Source organism: Barbatula barbatula (assembly GCF_947034865.1).
Source record: "Barbatula barbatula genome assembly, chromosome: 1".
In the NCBI taxonomy this organism is placed as follows: domain Eukaryota; kingdom Metazoa; phylum Chordata; class Actinopteri; order Cypriniformes; family Nemacheilidae; genus Barbatula; species Barbatula barbatula.
In genome coordinates this window covers 23,009,676-23,032,793 of record NC_136766.1, presented here as the reverse complement: position 1 = coordinate 23,032,793, position 23,118 = coordinate 23,009,676, and the positions used below count along the sequence as shown (strand labels likewise).

Here is a 23,118-nt window from a genome sequence, read left to right as displayed (position 1 = left end):
GAAACAAAAGAGCCGTATGATGTCTGATTACTGTGTGCTGATGTGAGCCAGTGTCCTGCCTAAGTGCCAGTTCAGTTCACATTATAACTCTGTTCCATAACTCTGTTAGCCGTCTAAACACATACTGCTCTTATTGTAACAGCATCCTAACTGTCATAAGAGCTCAAAAGTGACTGATTCGGAAGTACCTACACAATACAAATATGGTGCCACACCATACCAATCACAATTTATTTTATTACAGAATAACATGATATGCTCACAGCACACACGCAGAAAAGCAAAAACCTACATATTAGTATTACATTTTTTTACAATCACTAGGTAGGACATATTTCTCAGTGGTACATTTTTTTCCAAACTAACAGTTCTCCTAACTAACTTTCAACTTGCACTTAAACTACCATAACACTTAAATTATGTTACTATGTTGTGCAATTGATTTCTATTTGTCACATTTGTGAAAAACTCTGGGAAGTAAATTATCACTTGTATCTCTAATCAGAAATCCTAGGATTTATTTATATATAATTCGATGCCAGGACAGGGTTACACACACATTTTCTGTCCTGGTCTGTGGACCCCCTGAAGTAGCCTTGGCCACCCCCTGGCAACCCGATATATAAAACTCTAGCTCCGCCACTGAATATCGACCAAAGACAACGCAGGGAGGCCAACGGAGGAGGGCGGGGAAGCGCAGGTTCAAAAAGAGGCTGCCGTTTGCATAAAGAGGACATCCATCAGTACACAAGTCAGTTTGATGAAATTTGACCATCTGTAGTAATAGTTCATGGTTTATGTATAACAAATTGTAAAAAAATAGTAAATATCTATAAAGTCATATTATGTTAGACTGTGTTTTTTTGTTGTATTTTTGCTCGTGTTTGGATAGACCTAATAAGTATTTGTGCACAGTTGCGTGCAATGTTTGTATACTTTACCCACCTCCGAGTATACTGGGGGTCTCGAGCTGAAAGACTTGCGTGAATGTTGATTTACATCTAATTGCTTTGATAGTATTTGATTTTTGTAAAATCACAATATATTTCAATAAGGTATTACAGTAAAAATATATTTATTTGTTTATATGTATTGTGGTAGGTTGAGAACTTAAATTGAACAGGTTTGATGTCATCACTGTATACATTTTGTGCCAAAGTCACTTCAGGAGCCTAATATTTAACAAAAGGAAACTATCTAACTACACCTTTATCTCACATTCATCTTTAAAGATGTGTGTCTGACAGATGGAATAAAGGGAGCTATTCCCAACAAAAACGAGATACTTTGAAGAAGAACAAGATATCCTTACTGGCAAAATGTTTTGCATACTCAGTCCACCCCCATTCTTCTCTCTCTTCCAGGAGCAAAGTTTCGATCCCTTCATTCCAACTTTTTTCAGCCATGACAAGGGAGGTTAAACAGTAGTAACAAGAATGGCAAGAACTGGCATGAGTGTTTTTTAGTCTTAGCGGTTGGGGTGAATGCCATAGTGGCACGTGTTTGGTGGCTAGCTGGAGTGGCTGGTGGTGTTATGTTTAAGTACATGCCATTGCCGCACTAAGGAATGTGCGTGTGGTTAAAAGTCGGGTGAGATACCAAGCACTCCTGGAACACAAGTCAGAATAAGACTGTAGGAAAGTAAAATATATTTTACTCGGATTAGAGAGAAAAAAACAACCGGACTAATTCTGCGTTGGCCATGTTTACGTTAGAAATAAGAAAAAAGAATGAAATAACAGATAGTGGTATTTCCGTAATGCTTTAGATTACAGCCCACAATGTACCGCATTTAAACAGGATTAACAGCGTAACTACTTGTAACAATAATATACCTCTACAGTACATATCTGTAGATAAAGGTGAACAATATGTAAAGTTTAGGGAATAAAGGCGTAAGAGTAAGGACATTTTTTTAACATTCATGAGGGAACTGCATGCCATATAAACATCCAAATATACAGGTATAGTTTCAAAAGATCAACATTGATTTTTCACATTTTATGAATAAAAACTCAACAAAATAACTCACAGCGACCAACAATTCCAAAACCAATAAAAAAATGCAGTAGCTAATTTATGGGTACATTGTGATTACAAAAATGTAGTGCATGTTCACGCTAACATTGTTGTGTAGCATACTGCAGGTTATTCATACAACCTTTTATTAAAATATATACCCCTTAGTTTTAGAATACTTACAGTATAAATGTTATTTTGAATATCTTGACTTCTTTTTTCCCCAAACTTTGCACAGTGTTCCCCTTTACCTACAAATATGTACTGTAGAGGTACATTATTGTTACAATTACTTACATTGTAAAATTCTGCTTAATCATGCGATGTGTTGCGTGCCGTAATCTAAAGCGTTCCCGGTATTTCTCAGAAAGAAAAAGAGGGGTGGGCAGAAAACTAGCAGGAAGAGAAACAGGAGGCATGATTTTAGGGGGAGGGTGTGCTGCCAGCCCGTGCGTCTACTCCGAGGTGGCACGCAGGATTAAATGAGAGCGGGCATGCTGTAAGGATTTGCAGTGTATTGTGAGCAGAAGCCTTCAGACTCACTTAAGCTGAGTTGGCCTGGCTGTGGGGCAGTCTAACCGGCTCTGAATAGTGCTTTTCATAGCACTGCCACATGTCTCCTCTCTTTGTCTGACAGAGCTATTAAAGTGGAGCCTTAGGACGCAGCGAAAGCCATGTTTCCATTTGTGTTACCGTGCGTACGTGTCTGAGGTGTTTGTGTGCGTGTTAATAGGAGTGTGTGTGACTGAGGAAATAATGTTCCATTTTGCCTTTGAAATTATGTGAAATGAGAGTGCGTACATGTAGGTGTGCGTGTGTGCCTGGTCACCCAGACACTTAAAGTGCACCAGATGCATGTGTTTAGTTATTCAATACTCCCCCAAAACGTTTTAAGGCTTAGGGGTATTATTACAGTAAGTACCACACCAGAGAAAACTAGACCTGTGTATATATTGTTGGATGTGTGTGCTGCTTGACACACAGTCAAACCTGATGTTATACAGATGAAAAAGATAATGTTAGGAGAGTAATACGATTTCCAGCATTGCAAATGGTCAGGTATGATCCAGTTCATGCCTCCCTCCTTTGTGTACCAGTGGCAAAACCAAGTGGCCGTTTCATGTTTTGGGTAGAGAGCCGATAGGTAATATTCATGAATATTAATGAAGTGATGTATTAGTTGGTCAATGAAAGAAAGTGAGTACTCGCCAAAATATATTTACCTCTGCAGCTTGCGTGTGTATTCAGTACACTGGCGATGCAAATGTTTGGCAGGGGTTTCTCGCTTGTCATTTACGGAGCCAAGCAAAACGAGAAGTTGTCTGGGGTTGCGGGGACTTCTAAAAATTCTTAGAGTGTGTGTGGGGGTTAATGTTGTAATGGTTTCTATGCCTCTGGACGGCTTAATACTGGAACAGGGTGGTCGAAGAGGCAGTGGGAAAACAGAGGTTTTCACTGCTCCTTCATTTGGTAAAATGGGTACGAAGCGATTCTGCATTCCTGAGGAAAAGGTTACTGTAAGGCAGGTATTGTTGGTTTTGTTCGAGTAAAAGGGCTCACATGCACCAGTGATGAAAGATAAACAAATAAAGTTGGTAATTACTGAGCGAGTAGGCTTTTAACATAAAGTATGTTTTGAATATACAGTACAGACATTCCGTACAGTCTGATTGGCAGGTCATTCTGAAATATAAACAATATCAAAAAATGGCCTCAAGAATTTGTGACACAGGGTTGGAGAAAAACCTGTTGGTTCTCGCAGGTTCAATTTCTTCTGTGACTTTAAAATTCAGTACTCCATTTCTCATGAATACTGTGATGGAGTGCAGTAAAGGGTTTTTGGCATATTGAGTACTGATACATTATATAAATACTGTAGTACATCCCAACTAAAAAGAACAGCATTAGCATGACATTCTAGACTGGTCCTGTGTGGTCTATACTGGTTTAGTAATGATCCAGCTGGAAGCTTGCTAGTTAAACTAGTTAGAAAACCTAAATGGTACACAGCACAAAATTCATGTCAACCGGATACGCTGACCTTTTCAGTAGGTTTTAAATGTAGACGTGTTTACATCTTTTAAATGTGTACATGTGAATCAAGTCGATCTTATTCATTTTGAGGAGAGCCCTTGTTAATTAAAAACAGGATTTAGGTGAAGTGTGCTGTACTCCGTCACTGTCTACACATTTCCAGTAGAGGGAAGGCATTTTTTTAAGTAACCTTTAGCATTTTTCATGGTCTGAAGAAAATGAAGCCACCAACCAATATTCCATTTTACGAGCAACCGCACTTTGGATGTTTCCTTTTTTGTCTTTCAAAACTACTTGATTGGGATGTCCAACTACTAAAAGTAAAAAACTGGCAAAACTGTTAAACGCTATTTGCCCTCGGGAGCGTTTGAAGGCTTGGCGAGGAAAATGTCACAGCTGTTTAACATTGTGAGAAAGCTGCGTCATCATAGCACAGGCTTTGTCTATCATTGCTTCTATAAAGAATCAAGGGCAGAATAGAATCAAGAGATACATTAGATCTTAACAGACCTTACAGGTATGCATACAGTATGTACAGTATATGGGAATCATGTACAGATCAAACTGATCTAGAAGTTTTAACAAAATACTTTGATGAGGAAGTTGGACATCCCTCTTCTGGAGTGTACTACAGCCAAAATACATGGAGCCACCGGAAGTACAATGTTCAATAATTAATCACAAAAAAATGGAAAAGAACCAGTTAGAAGACCATGCACTGGAAAGAAATTTGCTGCAGTTATACAACTAGTTGCCAGTAACTTACTGTAGGTTTATCTAATATATTGTCAACAGTTTCTTCATAAATGAACATCATAAAATAAACATTAACAAGTATTTATCTTTACATGAGAAAAAACTTTTAAATAACAGCCTCATGCAAAGCATTATGGGGACCAGAAATCCTTAGCAACCATTTTATTGGTTCCCAGAAATGCTTTGCATGGGGCTGTTTTTTGTTCATTTTTTTCCGTAAAAATAAAACCTTTTTATTAAAAAATAAAAAGTTAATGTTTAATGTTCATCTTTGCACAAACTGTTGCCAATAAATTACATACATTTAAATCTACAGTAAATTACTGGCAAACTACTGCCAGTACTACTGTGATTTTTTACAGAAATGTTTAACAGTAGTAAAAACCATCCATCATTCCTCTTATTCGGGGCAGAACCAGAGTCTTTACCCTGGCTCACAGAAAGTCTGCATCTTCTAAATTTCATTAGTGGAAAACTGATTGAATACACATTTTCTTCTCTCGCTCTTTTTCTCTTCTTTTTACTCTTTCATTTTTCTGTTCTTGACATTTGACTATGAAGGGAAATGCACTGGGAATCTTTTAAAGGCCCTATTTACTTTGGCTCTGGTGAGAGAGAAAATTTGAGTTTTTGTTCATCTGGTTTGAATGTTTTCTAATAAAATAAATATCTTTGTTTGCAAAAAAAGTAACCTCTAAGTTTTGGCAGGCAGATGCAGTGAGTACTACATTTAGAGTGTGATATAAACAAGAATTTGTATCAAAGGATTCTGCTTAGTCTTAGACCGATCTAATGCAGTCAGAAGGACTACAAGTGAAGCCCTGAAGCTATAGAGATCATGTGATTAGGACCGAACCGGACTATGCTAAGACCTGCATGTCATCCAAGAGTAGATAGCTCTAAACAGACACAAACAAAATCTTTGCAAACTATTCTGAATTATTTCTATTTTCCTCTAACTTAAAACGTGCAGAAAGAAAAAGATAGTTTGAATCCATTAAATCGTCTTGATCTTAACATCCATCTCTAGTTTCCAACGGCATGGAGGAATCATGATCTGCAACCAATCTGAAGTGTAACATAGAGGACTTTACTGACTCTGACAAATAAGAGTGCAATTTAACTGTGCTTTGGACATAAAGCTTGTTTAATTTAAGTGGAATGGTGAAGGTCTGCTATCATTGTTTGGTGCCGATGTGAGTGTAAAGAGAAAATGTCTGTTTAATAACCAGTGAGGGCATCTGGATTGTGTGGAGTTTCAATGTGCAAGTGCCTCAGAGAAAAATAATGTAATAATCAACCAAAATCGATCTGTACAAAATCACATGTACAAAATCCTTGAGTTAAAAACTTTTTCAAATATTACCATATTTTTTACAGAATTACACTGTGCAATAGGGTAATGTAAAATATAGTTGAATGATCACATCATAGTATGTACTGCATTAGCAAAAGTATTCAAGCACCCCACAACATAATTTAAGTAATTATTTAATAAGTATTTTTTTTATATTTACCCATGAGTAAAATGTGCATGTATACTGTAAACATTGTTAAAACAAGATACTCTACCGAAGAAGTATAAGATATTAAGATGTTCTTTTAATGTGTTTCAAATAAATGTGTATTTTTTCACTCAAGCCAAAAGTACTATATTTTTTCAGTGTATTTTTTTTCAAAATAAGAATTACACATCAACAAAACAATAGTGAAGTACAATTACAAAAATCTGACACTTTATGCATGTGTCAGACTTTGGTCTGGGCGATGTCACTTGTCCATGCATAGTCATACCATAGGCATGCAGCACCAAACACAAGCTAAAGTATACTGAACGTATAAATGGCCTGGTGACTTTGTCACAACCCTTTAAGCTATAAAGGGGACATGTCATGCGTCACATACAAATAGACAAAATCGAAAATATAGGGGAGACCGTGGAGAGTTGTTACACGAGTTGTCACGGGGCTATACATTATAAATGTTGAACCAAAAAGTCTTAAAGTATGCATAATATTTTCTTGCTATGGTAATCTCAAACTTATTATGTGATTAAAAAATGTAATTATATGTAAATGCTGTAACTTTTACAATGTATTAATCTCATTACGTTCATGTATGATGTTCACAATTTCCCCCAAAAAAATATGTTTCAAAAATGATATACTGTTTTTGAAAATGATATATTATTTCAAGACCACAGTTCAGATGTTGGGAAAATGTTAGCAGCTGTTAAATAGCGAAACGCATGTCTTGGCTACAAAATCATCATTAAAACAAGAAACATTAAGATAATGAAATCTGTAAAACTGGAGATAACAGTGTGACAACTTGCAGCGATCTCCCTTATGAGGTCTAGTCATGATGAAAGGAAGGTTGCAGAGAGATGGGAAGAGATGAGTAAAGTATGATGAGCTCATACATACGTACATGGAGACTGGACTGAGAGGACGAGATGTTAATAATGGCAGAACTGGTGCCGTCTGCCTGCTATAAACCAGAAGCATTATGGTTAGGTTGTTAATGTTAGTTAATACCCTCCATCCGCTCAGAAACTATAATATGAAGGGTTATATCAAGAGTTATGAACTGTGGTTTTCTGGATTCGATGCACAGACCAAGCAAAAACACACAACAACATGTGCACAACATTTTTTGCCATTATATTGGCGTTACGGTATATTGTCTAAAATATTCAAACTTCCAAAACTTTCTATTTCAATCTGTCAATATCCACAAATGAAGAACAGTTTTTGGAAGAGCAAACTGTGCTTGAGGTTGTAATTGGGATGAACAATCATACTTAGAGGCAAATCTAATCATAATAGTTGAATTACACTACGATAAATACGTTGAACAGAACTCTACCAGTTTGACCCTGGCCGCTATGGTAATGAGAGTTTTTTACAGCATAATGAAGAATGACATGACAACAGAGCAACACATTGCATCAGCTGGATCTATGGATGAAGTCAGATGACAGCATGTTTTATGGAGCAGACAGTGGATTTAGTCGCCAGGTCTGGAACTCCCAAACTAAGATACAACAGAGAGCGTCAATGAGGTACAGATGGCACCCTTACAAAAACGCTCCGATTCAAACCTGTGGTTTGCAAACTCAGACAAGACTATGTTTCTAGCTGATAGATAAATCATTACCAAGTTCAAGACCATGAAATGTGATTCCCTGATGAAGAATGACACCCCAAGATTGCTGTTTTTACTGGATGGTGTTCAAAAGTGAGGTTTTCTTCAATAATCGTTCAAGCAGATGAAGAGAAGGTAGAACAGTAAGACGAGTTCATACAGCAACACAAGCGCTAAATCGCATTAGCTGCAGACACAACACACTCACACATTTGGGATTTTGCAGGGTTGGTCTTCCTAATGCTAAATCAAAACAGTGTTTTCTTTGGAACTGCTTGTCACAATAGCACCACGCCAACAACACTATTGAGAATTCATCTTGAGGATTAAGCAATGGAAAAAATCATTTAAGAGCATCCTCTAAGCAACAAGCAAAGTTTTGCATGAAATAACAACAGTTTGTAACAGTAGGGATGTAACTGTTCACTCAGCTTACGATGCGATGCAATGTGATTCACGATACTGATCTCACGATTCAAACAAATTACAAATGAACAACTGTTCTTTTCTCAAATGTCTTTGTACAAATGAATACAGATCAATATCAAAACTAAATTGCAATTTTAAAACAAATTCCAAATCAAATAAAAAAATACAATCAAACTACGACTTTGTCTGAGCTTTTCATAACTGTTTTTACAGCGGCCCCTGTCATTCAAAACATGTACTGCGATTCATTAAACATCTGAACTGACTTTAATCATAACATATAATAATTGATTTTCAACTGGTTCACTGTAAAGCGTAAGATCCCTGTATATCTCATACACATTAATGGAATGTATTGTTATAAATCACATACCAAGGGCAACAAAATAAATGGTTACACTTAATAGTCCACTTTAGACATTATACTGACTATAAATAACTTTGCAACTACAGGTCAACTAACTTTTATATGGTGTATGAACACCAAAAGCAAATGTAATTATTTGCCGGAGTACAATAAATACAAAAGCCATTGCAAATAGACAAAAAATGTAGCAGGCTAAGCAAATCAGGTAACGTGATCGCTACAAACATGTGACATTCGCCTCAATAGTGACTTCCACAGAAGTTGAAAACTCAAGCAGAATATTCGCACAAAGACCTTAGTGAAAAAGTGTGGTTTGATATATCCGGATGCGTAAACCAGTCTTAAGAAGCACAGGAATTTTTGTGGCAATTGCCAAGAAAACATTGTATGGGTCAAAATTATAGATTTAATTTTAGGCCAAAAATCATATTAAACAAGATAATGTTCCATTTAGATATTTGATACATTTCCTAACGTAAATATATAAAACGTTTATTTTCGCAACTGGATGCAGCAAAATTGCTAACAAAAATAGGGTTAGAGATTGGAAGAATAAGTGGACATTTAGTTACAAAGTTACTTATAGTCAGTGGAATGTCTTTTAAGGGATTATCAAAGTAAAGTGTTAGCAGACATTAAAAGGATATGTACTCCTGACTGTTAGTTGACAAAAAGTTGCAGAGTTACTTATAATTGTAAAATATTTACAGTATAGTGGCCTATTTAAATAAAGTGTTACCAAATTAATTAACCAACTTAAATCAAGTTGAAAAATCAATATAATATAAGTGCAAATTTCTTAAAATACATGTCAACAGAACAATACATAAACTTTGTTTTAGAACTTAAAATCATATTTGATTTCACAAAATGATCAAATATGAAATAAATGTAAAATCAACAGAAAATGCCACATAGTATGTGGATGTATATGGCAAAAAATGCAGGTAGACACTGAAAAAACACTTTTTCTAAACGGTGCGTCTTAGACAGAGCTTTGCACTCAGATGAGTCTCTGGTAGATAGCATCTGTCTCATAGACTTTATTACTTTTACTGGAACACTGTCATGATTCCGCTCTGTTCTGACGCACATGGTGTGGATGATTACAACGCCATGGTAGACTGCTGCTACAAATAGCAGTGTCACTCTGCCAGAGCTGTATCTTCCCATGCAGCAACCACATCCTGGTGAAATTATATGAAATCAAGCTTACGTTTTTACACCGCAATCTAAATACAATCAAGAATGCTGGGTGTAGTGCTAAACACGGGGCCATCTGGAAACAAAAGGACTAACTACTCTTATAAGTGAGAGACATGAATAATTACCATTTCTACAGTCTCTCTCTCTCTCTCTCTGGGCTGATCTATCATGTCTATAACAGAATATCCATGTAGTCTAACTAGAGAATGCTTGTAAAATTGGTCACTCCCTTTAACAAGCCATCAACCCGGTTGTTCATAAACTGGGACCTGTTCTCAAAGGCCTGTCAGAGTGCTCTAATTCCCCCAGAGTCGACCCCTAGCAGGGGTGGTGGCAGTTATTGTGGCGCCGGTGGTGAGCAGCCAGGAACGGGGGGAGACGCAGTTGCCCAAGACGAGGACTAACCACATCAGAGGGAGGACTGTACCCTTGCAGCGCCTTCTGCTGTATTGTGCCAGGGCATAATAAATAAAACAAGAGAGAGGACTCCACACAGGCACTCGGCAGAACAGCTAATTAGGACCAGGCCCCATTCTTTGCTGTTGTCCTCCAACAAGCGTACATATTAGCGGGGCCGTTCACCTCTCTGAACATTATTACCCTGATTCTTTCCCCGTCTGAAGGCCTTTGGGCTAAGCCACCAAGACGCAGTATCAAAATCCAACCATTTCAGTAGTTCGACCTCAAAAACCTCTTCAAAGGTCCTCAACATCGGTACTTGCTTTTAGCATCCTGCTTCCAGGGTATACCGTTTAACCCCCTCAGAACCATAGAAAATCCACAAGCCACCAAATGGGTGTTGCTTTCCCTTGTGATGTTGTGCTTGGCCTCACCTGCTCCAAGTGACAAACCTGATCCTTCTAACCAGAGTTTGTTTGGGAGCACATGGCAATAGTGGGCCAAGCCAGAGTGGAGTCTTCGAGGAGCCGATGGGCTTGAGTTTCATTTAATGCACAGGGAAGTTTAGAGCAGCTTTTCCATACTGCTCCGTACACCACAAAACACAAGGTATTAGAGGTGAGGATATAATTCTGTTATAATGCTGAGTGTTTTATGCCCGCTTGACTCTTAGATGTACATTTGAGATTGATTGAGACTGTCTGAGACTTGTTGTCTTGTTGTCAACATACTGTTACTGCAATAATTTGCAATGTTTCAGACATAAAGATGGACCAGAGAGAAGGTGTTTGTCTTCCCTTCTAAACCATCAAAAGATCAATCTTGATTTTTTACTGTGACCAGGTTCCAAACAGTAGCCACGTGAAGAGGAATCATATTTTCCTCTTTGGCTTTTCTTGCTTGTCCTGGTTTCCCGAGTGGCTCACATCAGCCTCAGGCTCCCACTGGAATGTCAGGAGTCAATGGGAGACTCTGGGATGAAATTCCTGCTTTGGTTGCTTCTCTTACCTCTAGTTAGACAGACCCCTGAATCTTTATTCATGATCCAGTCCAGGATACTGGTACACATTTTGCTACTGTATATCAAACCTGCAAATGTATATAGATGAGATGGCAAAAACATGACTTGCAAATGGAATTAATATCGTAAATGTTTGACAGCAGGTTTAAAAATGCGGGGGTATTTGCCATATTTGAGGCGTATTAGGGTGTATGTACTGTAGCAGTACATTTTCTCAAATCTGATATGCTGAGAATTACAATTTCAGTCAAACCACCGTTGGTGTGTTCAGTCAAGACCATTTATCTTGAGGATTTGGACTGAAGCTTTGGCAAGTGTGTTTGGGCTCTTTGAATTTTTTTATTTTTGTTGGAGCTGCTGAACCCACTTTTGTTACGTGACACTTCGGATTCACCAAAAGACTTTTATCACATACTGTGGAGTAAGAACAAATTGAATCTTGTTCTCAGATTAGATCAACGGTGGGAAGTGTAGATGAGCCCCATTAATTCACTAGAGCTGGGTGTAGGCTTGAAATGAGCTCAATAGGGCAAGCGTGAAGTATTCCTCTTTCCACTCTGCAAACGACAGACTGCCTCACATCCACAGGGAAGCACTGGCAGCCAGGCTGGAAGGTCGAAACCTAAATAAACCAGCTTTGTGACTACCATACATTGCCAAGGGAACCATGCAGTCCTGAATTCGATATTCTTGTCTCGTTTTTCTTCCAGCATCTGAACAAATAAAGGCTGAAAGGTTAAGGCTGAGACATGGAAACAATTTTTCAATTTTCGTAATCCCTCTTGATCATTTCTTTAAACATTGTTTTTATTTATTTGGTGGGAGTATTTTTAGGCCGTAGTTATGAGAGGGAATTGATGACAGCGAGGAGGCGTCATTAAATCTGGGCTCTTTCTTGGAGAGTGAAGCATGTCATTGTCTCAAGATGGTGCAAGCCTTCATCACAGATACCAAGTGCCAAACAGTATTCCATCACTGGTAGTTCATGATTTCATCACATCCCCACCCCCGATTATGCCATAAATTGACTGACATGGTACCATAGCAACATCACAAGGCACAAAATCTCTAAAATCTTGCATCTTATCCACCTTATTTTTGAACGCGGAAATAAACTATGTGACGCATTTCCTTTTGATCTTGAGATTTCTATTTTATTAGCTTGTCAGTGGAAAACAATGGAAATGGTGTCGCGGGAGCACACTCAAAACAACATTGAAACAGCTCTGGTGAATTTTTTTCACACCCGAGATGTATTACATAGTGGGAGGATGAAGTGGCCTGATATACTGTATCATATGAAGATTTATTAAGTAATTTCGTATTTTCTCTCGGAGTTGAGGGTCTTCGATGGACAACTATAAAAATCACAGACACGCAAGTTATCAGTAACTTACTTGCACAGTTGGAAAGTCGGACGAAATTTGTACATGACATAGACCATGAATTCGTGTTTTTAGATGTGAATCCCAGTCAAAGTGGAGTAAACATTCCTGGATCCTAAATTTCTGCCTCTGAACAATGTTTATTAGTTATTGTAGTCAATAAAGTAAATTCTCCAGGAGAGAGGGCATTCAGTAAGCTGAAATAATAAATAATGAATGCAGATCATAAGATGCGAGACATCCAGATTCAACTCTGGAGCGTGGATTATGGTAAAAACAAATGTTTTGTAGAAATTGTTTCCGTTTTTTTACCAGCTATTATGGCAACCTCTAACTGCAATAAGAAAAGCGTGTACCTTTGGGTTCCATAATAATGATTAACTAGCCAGTCAAAAGAGCACACTTGTCTCACTCGCAATACTACTGCCATTAGCTATAGTGGCTCACAGGAAGTCTAAACACAAACAGCTCAAAGATGGCGGCACCCACATTTACGCCTAAAATAAGGTGGATATTGCGATTTGGGATAAGTAAAACTTTTTTTGAGGGTTAGGGTAAGCTAAATAATGTTACGGAGGATAGTATTAGGGTCACCTGGCCTGAATAGAAATTTCTACACATATTGTGTTCTCCAAAGTAGCTCAATGAAGGTGAACTTAATGAAACAGAATACATGAGTTTTGATGCTTGTTTTAAAAATATATATATATTTATAAACCTGGACTGTAATTTGTGCTGTGATGCGACACTACTGTTAAAGAATGCCTGAATGTGCTTTAAGCCTGCTACACTGACACTGGTTGTAAAAATGGTTGTAGGCCGTTTTTGAATCTTTCTTACTGTCCAACGTAGGATCAGCATTTAGGTGCCATGAGTACAGAAATCAACATGATTGGTTCACCTTTCATGATGGTCACCTTTGTTCTGGGACAGCCTAAAATCAAACACAGCTTTAAACGGTATCATTTTTTAAAGCTAAATCACAGCATACTTTCAGAACAATTAATAATGCAATGAAAAGAAAACAATGTTTTTAGAGTGAATTTGTTAGCATTAACGACATATATAAACATGCATGCTCTAAAACTAAAAATATTCACATTAAATGGGTGATTTGCCGGAAATACGTGTTTTTCTTTGGTGTGATATAAGTTGCCCATGCATGTATTAGACACGTAAAATTGCCTAAATTTAAATTTGCCTGAAACACCTCTTGTAACCCCACCCGGGTGACTCTACGTCAGTTCGTAACACGATTTGACCAAGACCGCCAAAATCTAAACATAAGTAAGGTGGGTGGTCTTGTAAATCTCATTGTACCGTCACGGGCGCAGCTATGCCGCAGAGACGATGTGTGTTTCGTTGCGAAACGAAAGCCTCTATGTTTGCCCGTCCAAATGACGAGGCAACTAAAAACAAATGGTTACATTATATGTGCAATACTGTTCCAGAAAAGTACAGTCGAATATTCAAGTGTGTGCAGCGCATTTCACTGATGAATGCTTCACGAACCTGGGAGAGATCAAGACCGGCTATGCACGGAAGCTTTTGTCAAAAAGTGGGGCAATTCCAACAGTTAAAACTCTGCAAGGACTGTCTGGTGCTTCAGATTCGCAGGCTGTTAATATATTTTCATTGTAAAAGACTTTGTTACAGACTAATGCGAGTTTGATGTTGTTGATTCTTTGTGTGTTCTGCAAATGCAAACACGCGCAAAACGTGGAAAAAAGACAACATACGTCCTGATAATCAGTAATTCTGTTCCAACTAGGGGCAACAAATTTTGCGTTTATATTGGGGTTTATTGTTTTTGTTGAGTCGCGACGAGACATGGCATAACACTGGTTGATCAAGAAGGGCTGAAGCACTCGCGGTATTTATTATGTTACCATTCCCTGCTGTAATGAGAGCTTGATTCTACATCACACAAACTCTGTATGATGTATATGGTTGTTTGTTTATAAGAGACATTACATTTCTGTGCAGTAATCATAATCATAGCACACCTCGCTTTTCAGAGTGATGAGCTTTGTAAAAAATCTGCGCGTTTCAGAGAGGCGGAGCAAAGAGGAGATACAAATATGCCCGGTATGTAGAAAATACAGCGTTATAAAACCTTAAATCGTGTTTACACATTGTATTACTTCTAAAGCAAACAATAATATTTGTTTTAGCCACGTCAAATGACCCCTTTAAGAAAATAACCAAAATTGATCGATAATCTTTATGACATCATTCTGTGCTTTAGCTTCTGATCAAATTTTTCGGACAAATCGAAAGCTCTGTAGAATCTCGAAAATCCTCGCCCCTGCTTTTGGCTACTTTAAAGGGGCAGGAGGCCTTCATTATGTCCCGCCCTAATTTCCATTTTCAGTCAATAAAAGGTGCAGGGTCTTTATGCCAATAAATGGAACAGTTTGAAACATCATTTAAATAAAGAAAACTTCTTCTAACAGCACAAAGAATTAAAGTCAATACTGTCATATTCAATATAGTTTGTTTCTCTCTTCAAGAAAGTATCTTGTCACTAAATACAATGGCCCTTCTTAGTGCAGACTCTCAAAATGGGGCAATATCGTTACCCATACTTTCTATTGGATGGGATATGATTGCCAAGTTAGGCTAGAATTGTACTTAAAATCCACCGATAAAGATGTGGAGAAAACTGGTGCGTATGCTCAGAAGTGCTTAACCCTGCCATCACGGCATAACTCATACTATAACAAGGCTCTAAAGGAAACCTGGAGAAACCCAAGCTATGTGACACAAGAGCCACCAGCTTGCAGTCAAAAGTAGGTTATGAGTGATGTTTGATGTTGCATGAAAATAAAGAAACGGAGCTCACCTGACCAGGAATGAGAGGCTCCTTGTCATCAATATCAATGAGAACTTCATCTCTAGGGGTAGGAGCAATTGCCTCTTCTGCCACGAAAAAGTAGTTTACATTATTTAAAGGCATTTAAAAGATAGATACCTATTTAGACACCTTTCCTTAATATTCTTTCTCTTTTACCTAGCCAATATATTTTTTATAATTCTTGCCATCATCATGCAGGCCAGGATGTCTTACCAAAGTCTTCTTCTGTAGGGTCCCTCTCCAGGCTCTCCGGCTGGCAGCGGAACTCATTCAGCGAGCGGACCGTGCACTGGCCCACCAATGGCCTCCTGCCAAATTGCCGGTTGTCTATAACTTTGATCACCAGTGGTGGCATGTAAAGCTCCTCCTTAGGCAGTCGCTAAATCCAGAGAAGATATGAACACAGATGCGAGGCTCTTGTCAGTTTTAATAACTTAATTATAATGCAATTGACTTGATTTATGTGTACATTTCAACGCTTATTGCAGGGAAACTTCCTCACTGTGAAAGCACTTAACACCCCAATCTGATGCAAACATGTCATTGTATGGCACAGGGATGACCAAGACTGACAGGGCAAATATCTTTCCCAGTCAGGCAGCATTCCTTTCACGCAATGCCTCCCAGTCTTAAAAGAGCAATGAAATCCAGACTATCTCTTTAGATATAGACATCGACATTGCTGGAGAAGACAGTTACACTGCCAGTCATCAGTGCAGAAACACCCACTATGTGAAGGAAAGCGTGACCACATTGTATATAACTCTGTCACAACTGCTTAGTAGTTTGCTGTGACACAACATTTGATATCTTAACCAGATTTTCTACGTTAAGAATCTACAAGGAGAAATCTTCAAAGAGGGTTCAGCCAAGGTTCATAAGTATTCACAGACAACCTTTGATACAATAGCTGTCGTATTTATGCAAGTGATTATATTAAAGCCTAATCTTTAGTAAAAGTAGCTGGTTTATTTAACAAAAGCCACAGCGATCTTACCACATCAATGAAGAGGATGTTGTTATCAAAGTTAGGGTTCTTCTTAGCATTTCGAATGACACACGACTGAAGCACACATCCTCCACATTCCACCTGAAGAGTGGGAGATGTTACACTGGCCAACTGGAAACTCTTCAAGTTACGCAAACCCCACGCCAGAATCTAAAGGTTAAAATATTTATAATATATTATACATAACGTAAGAAAACTTAGTCACATTCAATGTCCTGATGTTCATGTAACATCATCAGGTGCAATATTTGAAGAGCTAACTCATCAATTAAAAAAATCACGTTTTTATAATGTTAACATTTTATAATGTTGTTTTTATTGTGTTTCATTCTGTTAGTAAACTTTTTTTAGTTATTATTGCTCAAATCAAAACAAACCAACTGAAGTATGATTGATATAAATTGGACTGCACAGTAAAACATTATCTCATTTTGGAACCTAGTATTTCTTCCGCAGAACGCAAAACAAGATATTTTGGAGAATGTTGTTAAGAGCCCCCATTCACTTGCATTGGTTACAAATGCTGTTCTGCTACCAACATTGTTTCAAAATTTATTTTTTGGAAATTTGGTGTATATAGTAAATAGATGTGCTGAGGTGATTATTGGGCTAACCTCGATAGCAGTGCGCTGCAGGACAGGCTTAATGCTCTGCGGCACCATGTAGACATTAGTTTCTCTCTGCGGTGGTGGATAGGGCAGATCTGAGTCGTCTTGCTATATGACAAAAAGAAAAGGGCCAAGCACAATGACAAATAACTGATCCCTGGATGACACAGCTGGATTAAAAAAGAGGTGTGAAAACCGGAATTGATCACTTCCAGCAGCAACAGAAAGAACATCATGTAATATGTCAATCACAGTTCACTATTGAGCTAAACAACATAAAACAAACCAGATACGCCTCCTCCCTTTGCTACGGCTTCATAAATGGACACTACTGTTGAATACAATGGTGACATTTGGAGATCAGTCATGCAGCATTAGCTATGTTATGTCTAATTTAAATGAAGTTAAGGCACCGATTGAGACGTCAGTCATTCTTAAGGGGGCATCTCTAATCTGGTTATTATTAAGAACGTTTTCCAGCACTTATACAAGGCGTTTACACGAAGCCAGCCAGCCCGACGTGGCGTCTTTTAATACAAATAAAGCATTTAGAGAAGGCCAACGTATTCAATGGTTACACACAGAGCATTCTGAGGTCATGCCGTTTCTTTCAGCAAAAAGAAAGAAGAGTAAGCCGTAGTACAGAGAAAAATGAAAATGTTCTGTGATTTATAGTTTGCAAGCTTCATAGATTGCCATTCTATAGCAAAGAAAAGACCAAGCAATTTGTTTGGGTCATAGTCTCTGCCAGTGTTTTCTTTGACTATTGCCAAAATTATGTAAATATCCTCGCCCCACACATTTATACAGTATATCTAATGAGGACATGCTACTTTGAAGCCTTATTCTAGCGTGTTGCTTCCATCATTTATATCAATGTGTGTCTTCTTGAAATGCCAATGCAAAAAAATGCAAATCTTTGTGCGGCCAACACTGATTCCAGCAGATAGGAGAGCTGGGAATACGGCCGGATCAGAAAGGGCTCTCGATTTCCAAAGAACCTCCCCCAAGATCTTATCCCTGGCAACCCCTATAAAAATCTTGACGGTACACAGAAGTACATCCAGTTCTGAAGGAATCCACCCACCAGGGATAAAAAAATAATCTACATGTGAACATCCCTTACCAAAGCCTAATGAAAACCACTGGGAATGAGATTTTGGAGCAAAGGTTATTGATCCCAGCTCAGTATCTTATGTACCGAGTAGCTGTAGAGCAAACATTTGGAGGGCTGTTTGGTCGCTATAAGGGTCTAAATGACATTGGTGAGGATCACGCTTTGTGAATGTTCCTGTGAGTGTTTGTGTGGGTGTGTGTGTGTGTGTGTGCTGAATTTTACCGATTGCTGTTGACTGTCTGAGATGAACCCTGGAAGCACAAGCTTGAAGATGCCCAAAGTAAGCAGACATGAAAAATAATAAAAAAGAAATGACAAATATTTAATTATCTATTTTTTAATTATTTAAATTATCACAATAAATTATAAGATCTCCTGTCAACACTAACCTCATCCATGATATGTGAAGGTGGCATATCCCCCTAAAAAGTGGAAAAGAGATTTTCGCATTTAATATAAAATACATTTTACAAGTGCGGGTATTTTGAGTGTGTGGGTGGGTGGTTTGACTGTTCTAAGCATGCACTCTAATTCAATTTCCCTGTGATTATACCACTATAACTGATGCCAGCTGGGCAGGTCTACCCTGGGTGGAGCCTCTGGCACTACTGGCATCTCCAATCAGACTCCTGGTGCTCTGCATTGCCCAGACGGGGCCTTTCGACTGAACTCAAAGCTGCTGATCAGTGCCAGTCTCCAACCAGACAGCACTAGTGAAACCGGTTCAGCGTGTGGCTGGTTGAATGTCTGTCTTTGTGAGTGTGGATGAGACGGAAGAGGAACCCCAAAAAACTGAAAAGGGGCAGATATAAAGAAATAGTACTTACGTCTTGACCGGGGATGTGATGAACTGCAGGCTGAGAAAGAAAGAAAGAAAGAAAGAAAGAAAGAAAGAAAGAAAGAAAGAAAGAAAGAAAGAAAGAAAGAAAGAAAGAAAGAAAGAAAGAAAGAAAGAAAGAAAGAAGAGCTCAGTGGTTAGAGCATGGTGTTAGCAACGCCAAGGTCATGGGTTCGATCCCATGCATTGCACATACTTAGAATGATGCTTTGTGAGTCGCTTTGGATAAAAATGTCTGCCAAATGTATACTTTTAAATGTAAATGTACTACAATAAAAACACCTAAATGACCTGCATTAATACACATCCTGTATAAATGTAGAGCAGTTTTTAATTTTAAGCCATATGTTGTCAGCCACTGGTACAAATACTACTGCCGGGGTGAATAACCACTAAGCTTCAACTGTGGTATTGCGAAACCTGTGATATGTGCCATGCAAACACTTGTGGCTTTGATTCATAACAAAATCATCTCTTTCAACAGAGACCCTGCAGACAACAGCTGGTCTATACAGTATGTGTCCAAAGGACACAAAGAATCCCATAAAAAACCATCACTGTGGTCATCGTAATGAAGAGTGACCTGAGAACACTGACTGTAATTATGACCAAACACAAACAGCACTAAAGTAAAATACAGCATCACCGATGATTATAGTGATTATAATAATGATACCAATCCAGATAATTCTTACCTTATCTCTGCGGATTAGTTCGAAAGCAGCTAGCATTTCTCCAGCAGCCTTTCCACCTTTCTGGATGGGATACCAGGCGAGACGAGGGGAAGACATCATTGACGGTTTGCACAAACAACGCCCCATAAATTCATCAGCACCCTGCAGTGCAAAGGTCAGATTGATCAATTGATCAAGGATAGATTTTTTTACATAGATATTGATTTCATCCCAATACTTTATAGCACGTGGAGGTCTGTAAGACCCTCTGAGAATGGTGCTCCCCAGACCACCCTTTTTGTTGCCTGTTATCACTTTCATTTGCACCAAAACTAGTGTAAATGGTTCACAATCACTTATGCTTACTTACCGGGTTGATTGATAGTCCTGAGGGTTAACTGACTTGGTGTTGAGCTGTGATGATCAGGTGTTCCCTTAATTGTTTTGAGTAGTGTAGTTCATTATGTGCTTTGTCAAAGAAACCAAACTTAAAATACAACTGTAGTTTTAAGCACATTTCGATGTTTCGCATCCATAAACAGAGATAAAAATGGCAAATTAAAACAAAAAAGGAAATGGACCAATTTCGCATTAGTTTTTTACTGTTTTGGCGACCTTTGAAAACATTAGCATTATATTTCATGGAAGCCCAGCTATTGTGACTCTTAGGCAAACCAAAAAAAACAGGTGATGAATAGTTTATGATAAATATGAATCAATTACAATCATGGTTTTTAATACCATGGTTATTGACCATACCGGTTTGTAGTGACACCCCTAGTCAATACTATTTTGACATTAAAGGGCTGATTCGCCGGAAATACGTGTTTTTCTTTGTTTTTGGTGTGTTATAAGTTGCCCATGCATGTATTAGACAGGTAAAATTGCTAAAATGTAAGTGTCGGAACAAAAGATGTACTGTATTTTATCTAGAAGCAAATGCTCACCCAGACCTGCCTGAAACGCCTCGTGTAACCACACCCCGGCGAATCTACGTCCATTTGTAACACGATTTGACTAAGACCACCCAAATCTAAACGCAAGTAATGTGGGTAATGTCGTGTTTATAATGGGGTTTATTGTTTTTGTTGAGTTGCAACGAGACATGGCTTAACACTGGTTGATCAAGAAGGGCCGAAGCACTCATGGTATTTATTATGTTACCATTCCCTGCTGTAATGAGAGCTTGTTTCTATCTCACACAAACTCTGTATGATGTATATGGTTATTTGTTTATTAGAGGCGTTACATTTACGTGCAATATTTGACCAATCACTACGCACTAGTGAACTGGCCAATCACAGCACACCTCACTTTTCAGAGCGATGAGCTTTGCAAAATATCAGCGCGTTTCAGAGAGGTGGAGCTAAAAGGAGATACAAACATGCCCTGTATGTGGAAAATAGAACGTTTTTTATCCTTAAATCATGTACACATTTTATAACATCTAAAGCAAACAATAATATTCGTTTTAGCCGCGTAAAATGACCCCATTAATCACACTGACTTCTAATAACTAACAAAAACTCACATATGTGTCCTGATCATAGAGTTCCACCACAATGTTTGGAGGGCTCCGCTCAGTTACGTGAGGATCTCCAAATATTTCCACTTCATAGAAAATTAGGGTCTGGTCCCAGGTGGGGTTGAGCGTGTTCCGAACCGTCACGGTCTTCTGGCTCTGATGCAGGAAGGATACAGTGGCATAGGGATCTAATCAAAGTCAGAAATCAAAGGTCACAGAATTAAATTGTGATCTCAGTGATGAAGCATCAGATGAGTTCACACAGCATGCAATGTGCATTTGTACACTGTAAGAATGTAAACTAAACTGCCAGCTGAAATGAAGAAAGTCTCCATCAGGTCAGATGGAGGTTACTGCCACGTTGATGGATGAATGAAACGGAAAGAACTGAGTCAAATGTTAGGAGGGATATGCAGCTATTAAGACTGCAGCGGTTATTTTGTATTTTCTCATCAGAATAAGGCTTCCAATGCATAAATAGATCAAATAAACACAAGTATTTCAGATTTTCTTGGGTTGGTAATGTGTGAAAGGAGTTGCCAAGAATATAACATAAATTATGAAAGTGAAAAGAACCAGAGATGCCCTTACAGTGCTGAGAGAGTGAGACCACTCTGAACTATAGTAGGATGTAATGTTTGTACAGTAGGATGTTGTTTGGTTGTGTGTATGACAGAAAGAGTATGAAGATGAATCAGTGAACTAAGATGTGTGTGTGAGGATCTCTAATGTGACAAGTATGTTTTAACGGAATAGGGAGGACAATCTATATTTCCTGCCATTATATCACTGTAAACCAAACCTGTATGTTTTACAGTATATTGTACAGTGTTGGATACTGGTATCAGAATAAATGTATCCCTAGTGAATAGTATGTGTATATGTATAAATCATACATTTTAATATACTGTAAATGTGAACGAGGGGATTTTTTTATTTTGATATTTTAAAGCTCTTTAGTTTAGGTAAAGTATAAGGATTGTATACCAAAATTAATTCATCACAAAAGATAACCAAACAACATGGCCTTTGTTGACTTTCATTGTATGGACACAAAACCCACAGAAGAACACATTTATCAAAATATCTTCTTTGTGTTCCAGGGAAGAAAGAGTAACTGTCACATGGTTCTGGACAGAACCCAGATGCAGGCAGAAGAAGAGTTACCGTAAAAAGCTTTTATCAAATCAAAAACCCACAATGGGGAAAACATGCACAAAAACAAGCAAACAAACACTTCCCACAAGGGGGACAAAACAAAGTCTTTAGAAAAGTGAAAATAATAAGTTCACAAACTCTAAACAGAAACCAGGGTAATCCATAAAAACGAGGACAGGTATAAAAAGGTGCGCAATACCTGTGAGCCGCTAGACATCAGTGTTGCGAACCAACACAAACAATGCACCGACACTGAACAGAGGGAAACTGGGACTATATAAAGGGAGAGACTAACGAGGAGTAATTACATGGGGAGAGTGGTGACAGGTGATGGGAATGAAACCCTAACGTGATTGAACAACTAAGCAGGTGATGGGAATAAAACCCTAATGAAACAATTACGGGAGAAAGGAGGGCGGGCTGAGAGACATCACAGGAGGATACATGGCACCAAGTAACAACATAAAGCCACGTGTCTCCACACATAACACAACAGAAAGCCGAAAAACGTGGCAATGTCATGACTCTGCCCAGTGAGCTAGAGAACTCGAGACAGGAAGGATTATTTT

General features: G+C 38.3%; 1 protein-coding gene across 6 annotated transcripts in view; it reads right to left on the bottom strand.

Moving 5' to 3' along the window:
* The window catches only part of dysf (dysferlin, limb girdle muscular dystrophy 2B (autosomal recessive)), a 69,825-nt gene that overhangs the window by 18,194 nt on the left and 28,513 nt on the right, over nucleotides 1-23,118 (bottom strand). For 4 of the 6 annotated variants that reach the window (XM_079459150.1, XM_079459147.1, XM_079459149.1 and 1 more), the window contains 9 exons: nucleotides 21,398-21,579; nucleotides 19,888-20,028; nucleotides 19,182-19,211; nucleotides 18,744-18,776; nucleotides 18,577-18,618; nucleotides 17,244-17,345; nucleotides 16,618-16,779; nucleotides 15,834-15,999; nucleotides 15,609-15,685 (listed from right to left, as the gene is read on the bottom strand). In XM_079459150.1, the coding sequence (XP_079315276.1) occupies nucleotides 15,609-15,685; nucleotides 15,834-15,999; nucleotides 16,618-16,779; nucleotides 17,244-17,345; nucleotides 18,577-18,618; nucleotides 18,744-18,776; nucleotides 19,182-19,211; nucleotides 19,888-20,028; nucleotides 21,398-21,579 (935 nt within the window). The remainder of the gene's footprint in view (nucleotides 1-15,608; nucleotides 15,686-15,833; nucleotides 16,000-16,617; nucleotides 16,780-17,243; nucleotides 17,346-18,576; nucleotides 18,619-18,743; nucleotides 18,777-19,181; nucleotides 19,212-19,887; nucleotides 20,029-21,397; nucleotides 21,580-23,118) is intronic. The other 2 variants (XM_079459152.1, XM_079459151.1) reach the window with 2 other exon arrangements.